The sequence below is a fragment of the Idiotropiscis lumnitzeri genome, chromosome 1, assembly GCF_059441095.1.
Source record: "Idiotropiscis lumnitzeri isolate Australia: NSW breed Sydney's pygmy pipehorse chromosome 1, RoL_Ilum_1.0, whole genome shotgun sequence".
NCBI lineage: Eukaryota > Metazoa > Chordata > Actinopteri > Syngnathiformes > Syngnathidae > Idiotropiscis > Idiotropiscis lumnitzeri.
Genome location: NC_142391.1, coordinates 27,828,238 through 27,847,899, shown reverse-complemented (window position 1 = coordinate 27,847,899; position 19,662 = coordinate 27,828,238). Strand labels below are relative to the sequence as shown.

Below are 19,662 nucleotides of genomic sequence, written 5' to 3'. Positions count from 1 at the left end.
CAATTGGCACCAAAATTCATGTGGACATGCCTACCTATGACCACTTCTACATATTAAAAGGATTAACCTCCCCGTGGCTGATTTTATATAAGAATGAGGAACTGTGGAAGTGAGCAGAAGTACATAGATGTTTGCAGGGAGGAGCACACACTGTTTATTTAAACATGACGCGCGGCCACAGCTAAAACGTCATGCCCCTCAATGATGCGCACCGTTAAAGATGATGTCTTTTTCTGAAATCGAAGCACACTCACTCTCACACCTAAGATGGCGGCTGCAAGCAGTGTCGGACAACGCATGCAACTGCTTGGGAGGCAACCTACGCAAACTGGATAAGGGGCTAATTTTTGTTGCGCTAACGCCTTTTGGTTGAACAGACTTAATCTAATGTTGCTATTAGCCGTCCTGTTGGCCAGGGAGGGAAGGGGATCGGGGGGAATAAAGATCCACATCCGCCTGCTGGCCGCTGTCAGCCGCCGTCTGCCTCTTGAGAGTTGACACAACTTTAGTGTAGCTTAAAGTCTGAAATATAACCAGTCGAAATTCGTGTGTGCATTCTTGCTCTTGTCCGCTTCAGCTTGTATAAGTGGGAAATCGATAAGCGCGGTAGTTTTGATCTCTGTGGTGGGGATCACATGAGCTCACGTTTGATGTCAGTAAATCCAAACTATTGTGCATAACGCTTTTATACCTTCACAGAAGTGGAAAAGAGTAGTAATGTGAATTTGCATTTTGGTGGCGATTGGTCGCCGTTTTAGACAACGGAACAGACAAAGTGAGCAATATTACTTTGCTTGCCTCCCTGCTGTGATGTAGATGCTGAGACCGGAAAAAAATAACAAGCCCAGCTTCAATAGGGCGGCGTGCCAATTTGTTGTAAATCTCATCACAAAAAAAAAACTTAAATCACTACAGTGTCTTTTAAGGGGAGGGGGGGCATTTTAGTCCTGATTTCATTTGTATATGCAAACCTATTATATAAGTCAGACAAGACAACCTTTCGCCGCCAGTCATACTTCGATAGTGTAGTTCTCTTTTTTGTGATTGGTGTGCATGTTTTTGTATTGGTCCTCAGCCGGTTTGATTGGCCGTGAAGCTGCGTACTAAAAACAAACATTTATTGGTCTGTTCAAGCCATCAGTCATCTGAGACTCACTCCTCATATTTCCTGCACAGGGCCTGTCTGAGTTCCACTTGTAATTTCTATCCAATATGAAACTGGCTCCAATGATGTTTTGTTCTAATAAACTGCAACGCATGGGTCATTATTGTCAAACGTTCACCCCCCCCTCGAGCAGCGGGGAGACGGAAACTGCTGCCAAGTCAGAAGCATTGTTACGCTGACATTTGCGCGGAGGATCAAACCGCTGATGAATAATCCATATTGAAAAGCTCGCCTTCCTGCCAAATGTCAAACAGCAGTGGGGGCCATTGTTAGCGGAGCCAACTCTCAAGTCTTCATTTACCGTCGTCACAATGCCGCATCACATACTTTATGTGGCCATGTGGCTTGCACCGAACACGTTTGTGTTTATGAAGGAAACAGATCGGTCTTTACTGAGCATCATTTCACAAACCGCTAATCCAATGTCCTTGAATTTCTAATCTTTATATATTGTTTTTAATTCAGCATTTGCCCCAACCAAGGGCTTTTAGATTTGCATATTTTTAGATATGTTTGTGTTAGGTAGCTGCTTTTGAAAAAGCGAAACATTTAGTTGAGTGTACTATGTACTCTTTGGGACATAAGAAGGACATACTAAGGTCCGTCTTGGTAAAGTTCAACAGCTGTAAAAACATACCAGGCACGCCAAGTTCATCGCTCACTTGTCTCCAAGCCTGGTCATGTTTTTTTGTTTTTTTTTCCTGTTGTAGTGGCTGGCCGTGTTGTAAAGCTCTTGGTGTCTCGCAATTTATTTGTCATCAACTGATGTTGGCTTGGCCAACCTGTTCAATAGCTGTTGCTCTGTGCAGAGTTTCTTTCTTTTTCAGGATCTTCCATATTGTGCTGAATATGCGAGGGCTATGGCGCTGATCAATTTTCCCTCTTCTCTCATCTTCAAAATGGTTTGCATTTCCTCCATAGAGAAGCTCTCTGGTCCTGGCGTTTGCTTAACTTCAAATGCATTTCACCGGTGAAACCCAAAGCTGAAAACAAACACTATCTAATGTTAAACCAATCAATCTAAAAGGCAACACCTGAGCAACTAGAAACACCCATCAGCCACATGTTGCAATACTTTTGCTCACTTGAAGAGTGCGTGGCTTCAAACAAAAAGGTGCTGTGACCTCAGTTGTTTAACACATCGAGATGTAAATGCCTTGAAATATAAAAGCTGGAATTTTCAACTTTTCATTCATATTCGTCTTTCGATCTGAATCCCAATTGTCTTCAGCAATCGCCTTCAACAAAAACAAAGGAATTGACATTGCCATTCCAATACTTTTGGAGGAAACTACTGTATATGCCTGTATCGTTATATTGCCTTTCTCCGTGTATTGCTGCACCGTTTGTGTTTAATCTGTTCCTGTAAGTGTTATAACACCCCCGTATCGGATATGATTTGATATGCTTATTCCTGCCACCTTTAGGAAAATATATCATCTTAAATTTACATTGCATTGTCAGCACAATCCGGCGTTGTTGACTCATAGTTGTGTTCAAGTGAATCTTTTTCTCAGCTGCCGCTTTTGTGCATGGGTCATGATGGCCACGTCTGATCTTGTCTATAAATTGCTCTTGCGCTCGGGCACAGAAAAGCGGATCTGTTATGTTGAGATCCCAAGGCAGTGCTACATCTCGCACATCTGGAAAGCCAAATTTCATGCGGTGCCGGGCTTTTCCACCCACGCGTTTGTTGCTGTTTTCTGATCCAAATCTCACAACAAAGGCTTCAAATTTAACCCGATAAGATGTTTTGTTTTTTTTTTTTTTTTGCTTCAAAGCCACACACAGTAATTCTGATTATACAGTGCAAATCTCACTTGCATAAACAGGCTTCATTGGTTATGGTGCACAGTGTACCGGACTTCTTTAATAAGGAGGAAACTAAACAAATGCGCCTGGAAATGGACCCAACAGAAGGTATGCTGCTCCCACCTGGCCTTCCTAAAACACACCACCTCAGCTTCTAATGGTGGGAACAGGTCCACTGTGCACAAATATCCCAGAATCTATTTGCGTGCGTCGTTACATGTATGCTGACCGGGCCTCTGTTCACTTCCTTGGTCTCGGCTCTCTTTGGTGCTAATTTAAGGAGTGCTCCACTCAAGCCTGTGGGAGCTTCTGAAGTTGTGTTTGGCATGGGATGCTTTACTGGTCAAAAGAACCATATGCTCCTCACAGCATTTTTTTCTTGTTTTGTGCTGTTTAGCAGCATGGTCACACAGAATGGCGGCGTTGTATTCCTTTTTTATGCCGAAACAGGTTTTCTGTGCAACAGGGGAGTTGAAATACTCCCTCTGTGGTTATTTATTTTTGTGATGTTTATTGGAAATACAGCCGTTTGTGAGGGGACAAAGACAAAAAAGAGAAAAAGAACAGAAATAATAAGAAAAGCAACACTCTAAAATTGCATCCATGTCACTAAAGTAATGAGCATTTAAACCACAGCCTTTGCGGTGGCAAAATGAATGCCTTTGCAATTAATCGTTCAGCCCTGATTGGCGCCCTGAAAACATATTCATTGAAAAATGTGAATACAGTCAAACCGCTGATGTCAAACACATTCCATCTTTGTTTCAGAATGTAAAGATTTTTTTCCCCCATAGGAACCAATTAAATGTGTTCCAGGTTTGAAATGTCCTATCATAAAACCTTTAACATTGAAGCCAATTTTTTAATGATCATTTTCATCAATATGACATTGTTACCTTAAAAGTCAGTCGTAAATAATTAAAGCATAGGCATGCTTTGTTGGAAAATAACACAAATGTTAATTTCCTTCCTTAAGATCTCTTCAACCACATAAATGGATGCACTTTTAATCAACTAGCAAGCTAGTGTTGGGTTAAAAAATAAATGAGCTGCAGCACAGCAGCCTACAAGGTCTGAAAGGTGAAACTCTCCAGCAATTCTGTAAATTCCTCTCAGATGGAGCTCCACACTGAAGGCCTTGTTTTTTTGGACCTAAACAGGCTAGAAGCAGGGGAGCGGGATTTGTTTCCAGCCAGCTAAAGATTACACTAGTGGGCGGACATTTGGGAGGGGGGGGGGGTCACTGATCCTGATGTATTTATATGTAACAGAGACGGCGTTATCAGAGGAGAATGTGAATCACAGCTCAGCCACCGCTTTGTCGGGCACAAATGGACCTGTTGAGATCATCGTAGATCAACAGTCAACGAGCAAGTAAACACCCCACTGCATTATGCTGATGGCAAAAAAAAAACAAAAACGTAAGCAGTTGCGTAGACTTAAATGTTCGTCATAATGCGCTAGATGAGGACAACTCCTTCAGATCTTATCTCCGGGTGAGCCGGCGTCATTTACCTGTCATCCTTGGAGAACATCTTTATCAGCGTTCCACAGCGAGGAACCCTCAAAGACCATCAGATCAAATCTAAGGATTGATTTCAGCAGGCTCACTGCCGAGACAACGAGATAATTACCACCTTGACAAGCTTTGATCACAGCTCCTCTTCTCCCTCAGTTGAAAGCACGACAAATGGACTTTTTTTTTTTTTTCAACCCTCTTTGGATTTTGAAAAGCTGCACTGTCATGAAGCGACCGGAAGGCCAAAGTGAATGCCCTTGCCTTAGCTGTCCATAGCAAGGATCTGATGACGGCTACTGTGAGGAGAGGGAAGGGGAAAGGTTGTTGGTTAGTCATCTGTGATTTTTGTAATTGCAGTGGGTGGAATGAGTCACTGTGGTTGTGGTCTTTTTTTTTTTGGGTGAGGTGGGGGAGGGATCACAAGAAGTACATAGTTCTAGAGTTTAAGATAGGTTTCAAAGTGTGGAGCCACAAGGGTCTACTGATGAAAAGAAAGAGGGGAAATAAGTGTGAATGTAAACAAGGTGATCTTTTTGCAGCATTCAGTAACTCCTACATTTGCTCAAAGGTCCATCCACTTATAAGAAGGAGATAACCTTTGTGTGCGTGTTTTGAAGTTCAAATGAGTCCATTTTCCACTTGGATCTCTAAAGGTGTACAGGTCTGTTTCAGAAGTGCTGAACTGTACAGTTAGAACAGAAGAATTCTGAATAATGACAAGCCTTAGAGTTGTAAATTTACCAAATAAAGACTTGCATTTGAGGATGGTCCATTTTTCAATAACAAGCTAAATGTATGTATTCTTTTAGCGTGAAAATATTAGCTTGCATTTTCTGTGTTATAAATTTGCTTTGGATAAATTAGTGCATAAATAATGATATGAAAACCAACACCTAAAAATAAGGGTATGGCCACGCCCCCACTCCCCCCTCCATGTCTCGGCGGGAGTCACGCCAGAGTCCGATCACAATTTGGCCATTCAATATCATTGTATATATGTTGCTAATAATGCCAAAATAACGGGACCAAGCGCCCGGAAAATGTATGTGGACGTCTCTACTTAGTGGTTCTCAATTATTTCCTGTCACGACCCCTTGACCAAGAAGAAAACAATTTGCGCCCCCCCCCACCACCATTTTTAAAAAAAAAAATTTTACATTTCATACTAATGTACATGTTCTTTGTATATTAATGTTAGATTGTCAATAAAATATCCCTTAACAAAGCTAAATTGATAAAAAAAATATCAATCGATAACGATTATTGTGAGGATCTCGAAACTCTGTACTGTTTTGCAAATATTGATGAGATGATAAATATTTGCTATACGTTTTTTTTTTTTTAACTTTATTAACATGAACAAACCAAACAGTTATTAATACGTACATAATATAGAAAAGACAAAAAGAGCCAGTGGAATCTTAAACAAAAATTCTTTATAAATAACATTAAGCAACAGTTTTAATGTTTACTATGCGTTTTTTTTTATTTTATTTTTTTATGTTTACAATATGTTTGACGTCGAACCTCGTCATTGTGATGATGTCAGCCATTTCCGTGTTCCAGCCTGTGAGCGTCTGCTAAATTGCTAAAGTAGCCGTCATCTTACTTTATGTTTAGATCCGTAATGGTTGCAATACAACATTTCTGTTCATAGCTGCTGGCTCTCCGCCTAAACGCGGTTCGAGTCAGACTTCTGTTAAAAGTCGAGCATGCATCGAAGCAATTCATTTTAGCGATTAGCGCGCTTAGCGCCTCCTTGCTCGCCTCCTCATTTAGAACGCAACTTGTTTGTGGAGTCGTTTATTTGCCATCACGTAGCTTGTTGCTTCTGCTGTGCGCGGACTTTTATATAGTTCAAATAAAGTCCGTTCTGCTGCGGCGCAAGATAGCTTGGCACGGTGCATTTAAGTAGCGGCGAAATAAATCAGTTCCGGGTCAACGAGCGACAGGGCGACGCTTTTTTTTAAATCAGTACTGCGTCACAGGGTGACGCTTTTTTTAATCAGTACTGCGTGAGGGGGGCGCGCCCCACTATTTGAGAATCACTGACTTAGGCCCACTTCAACCTCTCAAAACGTCACGAGATGATTCGCCTTTCCATGGCTGACTTAAAACAGAACAAAAAAATTATTTAGAACAGCTTATGTGCACTTTTTGACGTCTCGTCTGTTTTCTTTATTAGGTCATCAAGATTACTAAACGCAATGCATTCCGAGAAGTTTTTCTCAAGGTAAATTTTTTTTATTAGCCTAACTTAATTTTATTTCATATAAGGCACTCGGGGCTACGTCTACACCACTCATCCAAATATGAAGTGTCCAGTGCGGCCAATCTCAGCTGTGGACTTGGCCTCCTTGCTGGAACTTTGGTGCTCTGAATTTTTCAAAGTCTGACCATTTACGCCAGCCAGCGTTAATGAAGCATTTACTAGAACAACTTCACTAAATTCTAGAATATATATCATAATGCGAACAAATCTGCGGCTTTTCATGAAACAATGATATGGAAAAGGCGCATTTCCTTTATAATTCATTTGTATTTCAGCTCTTCCTTTATCCTACCCATGAGTCCAGGGCTGATTTTGTTCTTCTCAAGACTCAGATGCCTCATCGGAAACTGGCCTCTGCAAAGCAAAGCCGCCATGAGGTCGTTTCCTCCCACGTCACTGATGTCGTTCCCATCCAGGTCAACCATCCGCAGGCAGGTGTTTGCTTTCAACACGTCAGCCAGAAGCCTGACCCCGGGGTCGCCCAGGTTATTCTCATCTAAAATGATTTGAGTCAGCGAGCTGTTTCCTTTGAGGCTGTCGAAAAGTTCTTTCCACGCCGCTAGGTCCGCACCGCCCGTCTGAGCCAGCCCTAAATACTGCAGGTGTGAATGGTGCCTCATGTAGGACGCTAGCATTTTCACCCCCATCCCGCTCAGATTGTTTCCCCCAATGTCTAGTTCCAAAAGTGGCTTGAATTCGTTCCAGCCAGTGGTGAGGTTGGCCACTGCTTGCTGTTGAATGGTGGCGGCGCTCGATGTTTGTTCCTGCAGCTCGGCTATGCCAGTCAGAAGTGTCAGTGTTCCGTGGTCACGTAGTCTGTTTCCAAACAAGCTAGAGAAAAGAAAATGCATCGTGATCGCACATCCAGAAGTAGAGGAGGTTAAGTGGTATTTCAAAGACAACACAATAACTGTTGGTATTGCTGTTATATAATCTTTTCATCGCCCAAACAGAATGCAACACGCACAGGGCATCTGTAAAGCTGACATTCATGGTGGAGTTTAAAAAAAAAAAGCTCAGAAACTGCTGAGCATTTCCAAGCAAATGCTGCTAACTTTTCGACGCTATCCCGAAAATCCATTTGTTTAAAATAAAGGCCTACTTCCTGCCATTACTAAACCATTGACCAATGAATAAATGTTCCCAGGCATTATTTGAGGAAATACAGTACTTAATGAATTATACAGGAAAGCGAGCCTGTTTGTGATTTCCGTGGCTGGGGGTTGCAAAATTAATCAATTGACTATTTCAATAATCGGCTCATCATTTAGCGCTTAACTTAAAATTTTTAAAATCATCTCTCAACTGTAATTATTAGTCATGGTTTTGTGTAGTTGTTCCACAACTGGTTGCAATGAAACTCAACTCAAATCCTCTGACCCAGGCCATCCTCATATTTAATTTAACTTTGGAGTGTCAGCGCTTACTGTAAACTTTGAACCTGAGGCTTTGCCCTCAGGACATCCAGCAGAATATGAGCACCATACGGGCCAATGAGGTTGAGGTTAAGGTTGAGCAAAGCGACCTCGGACGAGCTGCTCTTCAGGGCGCCCGCCACCGTAAGCAGCAGTTCGTCCGTCAGGTCGGTGTTCCTGAGAACCAGCTGCTCCACCTCATCCGATGTGCTCAGCACGGTGATCATGGCGTCCAGCTATGGCAACAAACCAGGAGAAAGTCACGGGAACATGTGAATGGGACCATGTTTTTATGTTTTGTTTTGTTTTTTACTGGAAGAAGGATATATGATGAGTACTGAGCTGTTTAATATTTTCAGAAGGTCACGGGGGAATTGAAAGCGAGCTTGAGCAATTTCACAATGTAGGTCACAGTTCCCTCTGAGAATGCAGGAAGACGAGTTATGTAATCGAAATCTGACTTCCGATCAATTAACCGCAGGGTGAAAAATCATTATCTTTCTCATAGAAATGCATTTGCAATTACATTTGTGGCTTTTCAAAAACTGTTATCTCGAGAGGAATTTCTCATTAATTTCCCAGACTACAAATGAATAACCTCCAAGTACATAATTCTCTTTCCAAATGCATAATAAACAATTAGATAACCAAAAACTGGCGTTTTGCTCTAAATGTAAATGTTGCATAGACTGCAGTTTCTGGTCATTCTTTTCCTAATAATATACTGCCCCCTATTGATGCAGGAAATCCTGAGTCCTTGTGACAGCTCTTTCTTTTCAATACCAGTTGTTTTGCTTTCTTATGGAATAATCGTTTTCTTAAGAATTCGCTAAGTAAAAAATTGGTGAATGCACGCCTACATTTCATTTATACTTTAATGTCAAAATGCAGCATCATGGGATTAGTTCTGTATTTACAAGATTAGCTGGCAATCTGCAAGGTTAAAATGCTTCCAAAATGAATGGAAAAAAATCTCTACTATTGATTACACTCGTCCACGTGGCTGAAGTGAGGGAGCCACAAAGAAAGTTACGTGCGTTGTAACCACACCTGAGCTTGCAGGTTTTGTTCAAAACCTGTCACTTCTTCGCCTGGCTTCTCCTCTTCTCCCTTGCCCTCCTCGCCGTTGTCAGGCTCTCCATCTGGTCGTATGATGGTATCACTCTCTTCACTATGCTCCACGTCTGAGCTTGGTGCATTGTGGCCCAATTCAAGTCTCTTTCGGAGCCGACACCTCTGGAACACTTTGCACAAAGGACTCAAATAATTGGTTCTTTTTATCATTGCCTTAGCTATATTATTCTAAACAGTCGAAATGCATTTATCAATTTCACATTATGATCATGCCAACCTTTTCACCCCCGATTAGATTAACTTCTTAAGTTTCGATTACCAATCAAAAGTTTGGAGCGTCTCATTCACTAACATTAGGAAGGGTCTCCAAATCTTTGAATGGTAGTGTAGTCCAATGTCTTCTATAGCGTTTTGTTACACATTTAACGTTCTCCGCCCATTATGTAAATCACAATTGTGTCATGTTCCAGCTCTTTCCACTTGGCTGCAGTTTCCTTGCTCACCGTTTGCTTGGAACCAGTTGTGCTTGCTCGGGCTCTTCTCCAGCTCCGCACTCATCTGCACACATTGGTCATAGAAGTCCGTCTGTCCGTCCCCATCTCTGCTTTGCCTATTTGACTCCCTCGGCTTCTCCCGTTTCTGCTTAGTCAGTACTTCCTCATCCTGTAACAAGTCTTGGAAAACCAAACCACTGTTGATCTTAAGTGTTTTATCCCCACAAAGACAGTTAAATGCAGAAAGCACATACAGATGCAGCAAGACTTCATTAAGTCAGGTCTCACCAAGCATATTGCCTGTCTTGTTGATGTTCAGCTTATGTATCCCCTGTACTTCACCGGTGCCAGTCGTTTCTTTGCGCTCCAGCTCCTGTCTGGCAGATGAAAGTTGGCCCTCATATTTTTGGGATAAGGTCGACCCCCGGGATCCCTCGCTGTCCCGTCTGGTGCTTGTGGCCGTCTTGCCTTTGCTATTTCTCTGATTACTTTGACCCTTTCTTCTTCTCTTTTTGGAGGTCTCTATAATGTTTGTAGCCGGCAGGTCCTCGCCGTCTGTGGATGCACCAGCCTTGTCCTTGACATGTCTTCTTGTCCCCCTATCAGACTTATTCTCCGGTTTGGTCGGGATAAACAGGGGGAATGATGGACACGACTCCACTGCGGCAACATTAGAGCCTTGGAGAAAACACATAAAGACAATATAATGCTGTGCTGCACATTTTATATAAATTAATGATTGGGCCCAATGTGAAAGAGCAGGAGATTAATAAGATTTAGGAAGAAATGGAAGCGCTTGTTTTTCTCCAGCTTTATACCATTGCCTGAGTGGTGCACTAGAGGGAGAACTAAGCTCTCATTTGTGCTGTTGTTCAGTTGTTGGCAGGAGCTGTATTTGCTTCGAAGACTCGTGCATCTGGGAAAGAAATGGATACTGCCTCATACATTAGCTCCTTATGTCATACAGTGTGTGTCCAATTACACCCTTCACAATGCATTCTGTCTGCAGAGTGGATGTTTTGCCCAATGTTTTGTCTCTGCTGTTACAGTAATGTGCAATTTTCAGCCAGGAAAATCATACCTGTGGCAAGGCTTCCCACCAGCGAGCCAGGACAGGCGAAAGCAGCTCTTCTTGCCCTGCTGGAAGCCGGGCGTGTAGCGGTACTCACAGCAGGAGCTGATTCGGGCCACCTTGATGCCGTTAACATACAAAGAAGCGCTGAAGGGGAAGCCTCTGTGTCTTTGAGAGATGAAGTTGAACTGGTCTGAAAGTTGAAAGTTTGTAAGGAGTCAGGAAGGTTCCCTGAGCAATGTAGCGAGTAAGTGATGCCAGCAAATGTCTATTGGAAATACCAAGTGGGCCTTACTAAATGGCCTGTTTTAAACATGGGTTTTCAAAAAGAACTTGAAGAGTAATTGGACAAATATGTTGAATCGCTTCCATTCCGTCCAATCAGATTAAACTCTTAATGGTAATCGTAACGGGCTGTCACTTGTATAGGGCTTTTCTGTCTTCGGTACTCAAAGCGCTTTATTACCTCATCTATCTAATGATGACGTACCATCAGAAGGAAGCGGGGTTTCCACTATCTTACTCAAGGATACTTTGACGTGGTCACAATCACCGGGGATCGAACACAAATCTCTTGCTTGGGAAACGACCACGGAGCCACGCCGCCCTTAAGGCCTCTACACACCAATCTGACGTCGGCTGTCGTGGCCAACAGTAGTGTCAACCTAGAAATCAACACGTCCGAATGGAAAATGACTAAAGAACACGCCGCAAAAGCCGACAGAGATGTCAACTACTCAGAACCTTCTGCGCATTCCTGCAAAGTAGTTCCCCTCCATACCATCGGCGGCCTTTCAAGGTTTTGTTGGATAACGACGCCTTTATTTAATGACAGTGATTACTTCATCTTCGCACTCTTCTGGCCAACAAGCTGTTATATCCATCGAGGAGATGTGAAAAATGAGCGAAATTGATTTAATTGTTGAGGAATGCGCTATATACCACGGACTTCCAGATAAAATGACCCAATTTCCGGCCTGTCTATATACACGTGAAATGTTCTTCACGCAATCGCTGCTCAATTTACCTAATTGTTCTTTGACTGACGTAAGTCAAATAATTTATGCAAATTCCTCCACCTTTTCTTCAAAGACGGACAAAGGATTTAAAATGTACTTATATTCACATATAACACTTGGGAAGTGAGTAATTATTCCATTCAAACTCCAGACAGCTACTCTCTTTAAAAAATGCCTTCCTGTCTCCAATTTTGTCTCCCACAAATGCTGGCTATACACCCGTCATTTCAAAATTGTGCCTCCGGATGGCAACGATCCACCGTCATCGAGTCTCCTCATCCAAAGAAAGTCAACAAAACTAACTGTACTATTGAATTTAGCTGAAACCTGATATAAAGGCACACACCAATTTTGAGCATTAGTGCTCATTGTTCACTGGCACTTGAACTTCATAAATTTAATTTAGAAGAATTGTGACTAACTGAGATGCTATTGCACAACAATGATCCGGTAGTAATTGGGCTATCTTGTTTTTTTTTTTGGACGTAAGTCCTGACCCTTCTTTGTCCGCTTTCATCACATCCCATTCTTGTCCAGTGCACTGATTCGCTAGCTGACAGCCGACAGTAATCCTTTGTCCCCACATCTCCAAGAACGGCTTCCACTTTACGACATTGCGTGTACTGACGGCCCTCGTGTATAGGCTTTTAAGCCCGGGCGTAACGACAATTCGAGTACCTCCTGGAGTCACCAAGCCTTTGAAGACGCAGATGTTTTCCCCTCCGTTGACTTGTTGTAGCACTTTAAGTTCATCTTGACTTGACCTCAGCCATGAACCCCGTTGGCCTTGCCCGAGGTACGTCATGGTCACATTGACGTTGGATTTCTTTGCTTCTCTTTGCGTACTGAGGTAGCTCTAAAAGCACAGTGGACGTGAGCTAAGTGGAGGCTTGATTTTCACTTTCTTTTACAAAGACTACCTGTTTGTTGCTGTGACCTCCAGTTTTCTGTGAGCTGACTGAAGAGAAGGATCCTCTTCTTTTGTTGTTGAGATAAGGACAGGACTGACTCAGATTCCCTCTGATTGAGGTGAGACTTGATGCCTTCCTGATGGTGGGTGGCAGGTAAACGTCATCTTTGTTTGCGTTGCAAGAGCGCACTGTTAGATCGTCGTGCTATGGGGACACATGCAGCAGCAACCAGAACAAATTAGGCTTTTGTCAGTTTAATGTCATCATTTCGACTAAGGAATTGCCTGATTTATTCACTTGGAGGTCAAGATAAAGACTCTCAGAGGTTGCATTGATAGACATGTTTATTTGTACCATTTTCTGGAAAGAAATAACTTAAGTGATTACGTTCTTTGCAGAGAGTGTTCCTAGAGGTTTATGTTTCATAAGTTATATAAATAACGTGCAATGAAAATGTATTACATCAACCCAACACCATCAAAGAGGAGTTTGCTTTTTGCACTGAGCAGACTGGTTGTTTTAGCATCTCGACCTGACTGAACTGGGATCTGAAGAACATATCAAAAGTAGTTTAGAAGTTGTTGTTTTTAGAGCTGACAACTGACAGGATGTGGAGAACACTTACTGGCGTATCTCTGCCTCCTCTGTGGAATGAAAAGAGATCCTGCAGGAGCATTTGGCTGTTTCGCTTGATTCGTCTCAGTGATTCTTTGTGGTATGACTCCATTACATCAGGCCAACTGACAAAAGCGAACAGGTGATAGGTTAAAAGACCTCTGAAGGAAATATTTAGCGACAGTAACAAGCTTCTAAACACAGACTTTTGGCTACGATCGGTAGCTATGATCCGTGATGACGTCACCATCGGTAGCTGGTGTGACGTGATTCCCAGCTATTGTGTCACGGCACATTCATTTACTGTGAAAGCCTACAGGAAATCGTCCAATTTCCCTAAATTGATCCGAAGATTCGCTAGATTTCAAACAGCAGATTTTAATCTTGTTAAAAAAAACAAGACCAGTGTGGTTGTCTACTTCCATGCATTGAAATGTAGTTTAATATCTGTTCAACTAGAAGAAACTTTATTTAAACTTTACACAAGCTGTACATTTCAATTAATTGAGTCTGAACTGTGACCTCCTCGTATTTGAGTCTCTGAGCTGCTGGGTAAAGAGAGACGGCCTCTCACTCAAGCATGATTACAATAAGAAAACTAAATGTAGCCTGAGGAACTAGGTTAAAATGATCTTTGATTCATTTTTTTCTTCCCTTTGCCACTGCATGCTCACACGCCTCCATTGTTTTCTCCGGAGGCCTGTTGGTGAATTACCGAGTGTAACCCAATCGCTGTCATCTGCTTGGCTGATTGCCTCTACTATACGAGTCAGCTTGCAGATTAATGTACACTGAATGCACGAGTACACCTCAGATGGCCAATGGATAGGCAGGAAAAACAGGATAAGTCATAATGTCCTTTGCAGTCAATTAAGGTTGTCATTATTCCTTAAAAGCCTTTTTTTTCTCTCCAGCGTCTGTGTTATCACATATTTCAGAGAGTGGTTATGATCCAGTGGTAACTAATTACAATGTATGTTTTGAAGCTGGCATGTTGCGGTAAATGAAAGCAGCTCAAGACGTCAAATATGTTTCCTTAACTGCCTGCAAGCGTGCACGACCTATCATTATTTTATCACTTGGATCTACGTTCAATCTTTACATCTCACTCCATCATTATTTTTGTTAGTAGGTCCAAGTAATTCACATTATTTAACATAAAGCATGCTTCAAATACCAGCATTAACTCCCCAAGAAATCTTTATATAAGAGAGTTTGACTTTTAAACAAGCCTCATTAAAAGGAAACCTACCCGTTGTCTTGTCAGGTCGTGTTGCTATACTGCCGCTACTCTAGTTTTCCAACAAGTGACACCTGAGAAGCTGTCACTTCCTCAAATGGTCTACCCTAACCTTTAACCTTCACATGCTGCTTATGTGTTGTTTGGATATAATTACAAAGCTCACAGCATTCGACAACTCTGCACTCTCTTTGAAGCCAATAGAGTAAGCCAAATATTGGGAGCAACAACGCAGTAAAGAAAAACACAAATATGTGCCTCAGCTCTTGTAAACACTTTTTTTGACTTTGACTGCTATCACTTAGTGTCATTAGCACACCCTGCCTGGCATTTGTAAAGCTGGAATTCATGGCGGAGTTTAACGAGTTAAGTCTTTCATAATTGATTTTACTGCCCCCTTCTTTCCTTATTTTAATGGAGGGTTTTGTGTGGCCCAATAGGAGCCCAGTAGTCAGGGCCTTTCAGCCACTGGTAGAACAACATTATTGAATGATGTTTTCCACTGTTAGTAAGGAGTCCGTTTTGGAGGTGGGGCTCAAAGGCTAGTTCCAGGTGGTCAGGGTCTGCACGCATGTTTCCCAGAAGGGTGCAATTTCAATAGACAACATGGGTCCTCCTTCCCAAGGGCTCACCACCTGCGGGAGTAGCAAAGCGGGTCAGGTGCGTTGCGAGCTTGGCGGCAGACAAGGTGGGAACCTTAGTGGCCTGATCATTGGCTGCAGAAGCTCTCACTAGGGACCTAGAATGTCTCCTGAGCAGGTGTGGGAGGTCAAGAGGCTTTGACTTTGTCTTGCCTCAAAGTACAGATTGGTCTCCAGAACCACCTGAGAGGTTTTGCACTGAGCAGATGTGAGTATGCTAATCGCACGCCCACCCCTGGCTCGTTGGGAGTAAGACTATAGAGAGACTTCCAGTATTCAGGCTTTTCAGAGTCCTTGAAGTGGGTCCTGGTGGGAACTCCTACAAGAGATTCTCAATTGTCTCTGCTGTTTTGAGTTGGCTTTGCAAATCTGGGTTCCGACACTAGAGGGCGCAACAAGACCGAGCAGTTTATCACATCAACTCAATAGATCTAAATTGTAATACAGAGCAGCGTTGTCACCACTGCAGTATAGTAGACTGCTGTATCACTGTCGTCAAAACATTATTGGTAGAAAAAAAAAAAAAGGACACTGTAGTTACATTGTGTCCACCTGAAGCTAATCTGTTAATTTTGTTGACAAAATCTAGACCATGCTGCATGCAATGCTTGAAAGCACCAGTGGTACATGTTACCTTCCATTTTATGGTTTCATATATTCATTCCTAAAAGTATTAAAAACATATCATGGGAGCCTCAATATATATTTTCACCTAATTTGAAAGTGACAGTATGGCAAAGCTATGCTTATTTCACATTGATTTTTCACACTTAATTCACCGCTGGTGCATGCGCGCGCGCACACACATGTGCGCACACACGCACACGCACACACAGGCACTTGTCATTAAGTATTTGCAGTGTAGCACTATGTCACATTTCATTTTCATCATATTAGGACTCATTTTGCTGACTGCTGACCTCTACCCTTCTTCCCCCCTGGTGGCCATGATACAAATATACTCTGGCAATGTATGATTGCACATCTGGAAAAGCCATCATAATATTACTATTTCTAACACTGCACAAAAAAAGTGATTGAAAATGTTGTGTTCTGCACTAAGTGTATTAAGGTGATAGTCATATCACATTTTTTAAAAAAAAGGTGCGTAAAGGTCTGCCTCTGTGGGTGAGTATTTCCATTTGTCACACTGTGGCATCCTCACATAGCGCCTTTATTTCATTTTTCACACAGTCTGAGCGGATGATGGGAGGAATTTAATCATCAAGGTCACCACGTCATTGCTTTGACAGGAAAAAAAATATACATATTTTTTTGCTTTGGGTTATATTGTATTGTTTATTGTTGTTTTCTGATATACGTCATGGGTTGTTATTGGCAGAATGCATTCATTTTTGGCACTCATTTAAAAAAAAAAATCCAAGACAACTCGGATTGTCCCTCTGCAATACCTACTAAACTATTTGTTTCTGATATTGTTACGATCGTTTTTCATTTGATTGCTTCATAGTTTTGGCTTAATGGCGAGAACTTTTTTTTACGAAAGTGTTAGTCTAGTTTAATGATTGACTACGACGTGATATCCAAACAAGCTAGCATACGTTAAAGGGAATCCAGTATATGCAACATTAATGACTGAAAATCAATGTCATGTGTACTAGATTGTACTGTTAAAGCCCCCGTTGTGCTTTGAGTTGGATCATCTCTCCAAATCATCATGGAGTGAAGTTGCAGAGCTGGCAATATTGCAGTACATGTGTTCTTTTTCTTTTGATTGACCTCAATATCAGTTTACCCCCACTTGGGTTTTTGTGTCCACGACAGCACTTTTCTTTTAATATGGCAGCAAGCATGTGACAACTGCGCAAGCAGAAAAGCTCTCACTTACAATGCGAGTCACACTGCTATTACCTTTTCCTCAGCTAATGCAAAAGCACGAGCATATTTTGTTGCTTGTGTGACATTCCAGGCCTTTTGGTGTGGAAATGTTCTGAAATAAATTACCATTAACATTTAATAACCAAATTCACCATTTCCCCTTCATTTTCAAGATGTATTTTATATACGGTTGTATATCCAGGGGCACCATGCATTATTTTTGGAATTGCCCTTTGGATTGTATATGATTGAGACCTGTGGATTCTACCTAGCAACACCTGTTAATGACATTACAAGTTTTAGAATAAATCCCAAAGGATTTGTGTTGTCTCTGAGATTCATAACGTTGTTAGATTTTCGTCTTTTTAAATGTCCCTCATCGTACCTCTTTCTGTGTGGGTTCTTCTTACATTGCATGTTTACGATTGTATCCATCAACACTTTCCTTACCTTTCAAATGTGCAGCACATGGTGTGTGGGTGGCATAAAAGCTTGGTGAAGGGCATTCACATTTATATCTTCGATTTGCACACTCACTATGAAGCCACACCGTGATACAGGCAGATGTGCTACTTGTCACATGTGGAGTGGAAGAAAAAATATTTTATTGCTTGTATCTTATTTTTATGGAAGTGTTTTTATCATCCTGTTGGTATCACAACTGTGTCTACATTATGGTTCTTCAATTATTCAGCAGAGTCAATGATGGTGTCTGCCCACTCCAGTATGACACTGTTCAATTGTTGAAATTCATTGCTTGAAAAACGAAGCTAGTGGTGCCTTGAGGTGCAAATTTATTTTGTTCCGTGTCTATGCTCGTAATTGAAATTCATATCTCAAATCATCTTTACCCATTGAGATGAATGGAAATGCCATTAATCTGATTCCCTGCCATGAAATAAAGTACGGGGACTATAATATTGTACTTACACATACAGAAATAACATACCTAAAGAGAACAGAAGTTCACTCTACTGTGACTCAGTTAGCTGCAGTAATATGTTGTTTTTTGCAGAGGCTAAAGACTATGCGCCTGTAAGTATTGTTGTAAGCCTGTCTACAACTGGTACTGCACCGTTTGTATTCAAGCAGCCATTGCTTAAAGTGTGCGGGACAAGAAAACAAAAAATAGCCAAAAAGCTTTATCAAGGAGTAGTACAAGTCCAAATGATAAGATTCAAAGGATTATTTTAGTAAAAAACGCAATGAAGAAGCCGAGAAAAATGTGTCAAACTTGAGATTTTTGTGAGCCGGGAACGGACACTGGCCGCCCGGCAAATTTGACCCAGTGTGTGCGTGACGTCATTGGCCCAACGGGGTCGTCTTCAGACGATGACAAGCTTTATGTAAGTACAGGACATGATTACAGTACATACTGTCAGTCAGATATGTCTTCTACACTCTCTTTGTCCAAAACAGGCCAGCCAAAATCCCCCAGCAACTCAAAATACTAAAGCAACATTTGCAGTCCGCCACCACCTGACACATTCTAGGGAATGACTTGATGACAAGTTCAGGTTGAATATTACTTATGTTGGCGCCTTGCTTTTATTGTTATGAAATCTGTTTGCGAGGGGAACAGCTGCAGGAAGTTTAGCGTTTCAGGGGCTGGCCGGCTGGCTAGCATCTAGCAGCTCTCTGGTATGCGAGATGTCCCAAAACTTTGAGAAGTCATTTGCCAGAGGACAGCCCTCACATGACAATCTACTGTAAGGTGCATTATGTCACTGCTTCCTGTAATCATGGGGGCTCACTTTCTTGGGATAGACAAGTGAAAAGAGATTTTACAAACATTTTCTTACCCCAGTTTAAGGACTTTGCCTTCACCCCAATTGAATGCTGACACCCGCTCAAACATTAACACACATATAAAAAGATCCACCATTCAGGACTAAATGGCAGGTCTTCCATTTTTACTGCATGGCGAGGTTGACCTTTAATGTTAATAGATGGCGGCCATTTACGTCACACTTAGGCATAAAAATTGTCAGCCATGAGTAATAAACTGAGATGGGAATTTCTTCCCAGGATTGGAACGGCCTGTCCGTTCATCCCAGGGCCCATTTTTGGGACGGAGCATGGAGGACGCAAAATTCCTTAAAAAAAGAAAAAAAAAAGATGAACTAAGCATGCGTGGAAGTGGGATTTCATCTGTCCCTTTATTCATCCCAAACTGGGTCAAGTACCGCGTTTATAGGTTTAAAATATTTGCACTCGGAGCATAAAATGTTGAAATACTGGTGCGTGGAACCTTTCAAATGAGAGTTTGAGAGAGAGGGAGCAAGAGAGTGCATTATATGCGCTAAAACGTGGAAGCGATACACGCAGCTGTGTGAAGAAGCAATTGACAGCCAAAATATGCATCTTAAGTTGCGTTTAATTTTAGCAAAGTGAGCAAGTGCACTAAATCCATCTTTTCTGCCGCACGACCCCGGTTTGAACTCATCTGTGAATTTGCCTCATGTGACAACAAGGGTCTGAGAAAGGTTCCGGTACGCTCTCTAACTATAGCTGCAATTGCCGTTGTTTGGAGGGTAAAACGTGTCTCCCTGTTTTTGTCATATACATAATAAC

At 41.9% G+C, this 19,662-nt stretch overlaps 2 protein-coding genes across 2 annotated transcripts in view; one reads left to right on the top strand and one right to left on the bottom strand.

Moving 5' to 3' along the window:
• Nucleotides 1–19,662, top strand: part of LOC148344093 (uncharacterized) — a 33,868-nt gene that overhangs the window by 627 nt on the left and 13,579 nt on the right. The window lies entirely within an intron of this gene.
• LOC148344094 (ribonuclease inhibitor-like) lies at nucleotides 7,029–9,629 on the bottom strand. The gene is made up of 4 exons (XM_088303652.1): nucleotides 9,610–9,629; nucleotides 9,234–9,427; nucleotides 8,196–8,419; nucleotides 7,029–7,599 (listed from the first exon to the last, which is right to left on the bottom strand). The coding sequence occupies exons 3-4, from the start codon at nucleotides 8,408–8,410 to the stop codon at nucleotides 7,029–7,031; spliced, it is 786 nt and encodes a 261-aa protein (XP_088159778.1). The 5' UTR covers nucleotides 8,411–8,419; nucleotides 9,234–9,427; nucleotides 9,610–9,629.

Excerpts from the sequence above, each read along its gene's own strand:
- LOC148344094 (XM_088303652.1), bottom strand. The coding sequence starts at position 8,410 with ATGATCACCGTGCTGAGCACATCGGATGAGGTGGAGCAGCTGGTTCTC. Across the intron at positions 7,600-8,195 it reads CCTCAGGTTCAAAGTTTACA|CTTGTTTGGAAACAGACTAC; the intron begins GTAAGCGCTGAC and ends TCTTTTCTCTAG.